At 36.8% G+C, this 1,050-nt stretch overlaps 1 protein-coding gene across 1 annotated transcript in view; it reads right to left on the reverse strand.

The window, feature by feature from the left end:
- LOC101850341 (nuclear receptor subfamily 2 group E member 1) overlaps nt 1–1,050 on the reverse strand; it is a 70,815-nt gene that overhangs the window by 24,537 nt on the left and 45,228 nt on the right. The window contains exon 4 of the mRNA XM_035970491.1: nt 568–723. Coding sequence (XP_035826384.1) covers nt 568–723 — 156 coding nt within the window. The remainder of the gene's footprint in view (nt 1–567; nt 724–1,050) is intronic.

Genomic DNA, 1,050 nt, shown 5'->3' on the forward strand with positions numbered 1-1,050 from the left:
GGGGTGGTTGCTGTAGAACGAAAAGGAATAGATCTACCACTAGAACAGCCCTGACACTGATGTTTTAGAAAAAGCAGTGTGGAACGTGAGAAACGGAAGGGGACATTTATTGTAAACCCAACAACGAAAGCAGGGACGAAGCAAAAAGTATCAAGAATATGGTTTCAAGGATATACATAAATGTAGACAAAAGGTTAAAGATGTTGAAACTCGGCTGCCTTAAAATTACAAAGTTCTATCTAACATTTTTGGCCGTTTTGAGTTACTAAGACCATGAGATGAGAAAGCAAAATATTCGGTCTGCTCTATCAAAAGTGTAAGATTATTTGGGTATCAAGATATTCAAATAACTGAATTCGAAAAAGCTTGACATGTTATGAAACTCAATAATTTTAACGCCAAATTTCTCAAAATTAGGTACTTAGAAGATAAAACTTTGTAATTCTAGGGTAACAAATTTATAACACACACCTAAACACACACATACACACATGCGCACACCTACACATACACACACATACATACACACACACACACACACACACACACACACACACACACACACACACAAGAAAACTCACCATCTTTGTTCATGCCTGCCTCGATACACTTCTTCAAGCGGCACGCCCGGCACTGATTCCGATGTGTTTTGTCCACAGGACATGACCCCTGACCTCGAGATTTGCATATATACTGTCTGTTCCGTCTGATGGATCTCTGTGGATGGGGAGACGTTTGTTAGTTCTTCCAGTTGTAAAAGTCATTAAACAAGCGAGCGAAATCTTTAAAAAGATGAACTTCTTCTGGGAAGAGTGTGAATTTAAAAAAAGGCATAGACAGCGAGGAAGACTGTAAGAATTTTTAAAAATGAACATCATGTGGGAAGACTGTGAATTAAAAAAGAAAAGTCATCGTCAGCGAAGAAAATTATTGTGAAATTTTTAAAAATGAACATCACCTAGGAAGATTTTAAATCTTTTAAAAAGAGATTGTCCTTATCATAGAAGTTTTTGAGGAGAAGTACAAAAAAAAAAAAGAAAAAAAGAGGGG

Source organism: Aplysia californica, unplaced genomic scaffold (genome assembly GCF_000002075.1).
Source record: "Aplysia californica isolate F4 #8 unplaced genomic scaffold, AplCal3.0 scaffold00273, whole genome shotgun sequence".
NCBI classification, from domain to species: domain Eukaryota; kingdom Metazoa; phylum Mollusca; class Gastropoda; order Aplysiida; family Aplysiidae; genus Aplysia; species Aplysia californica.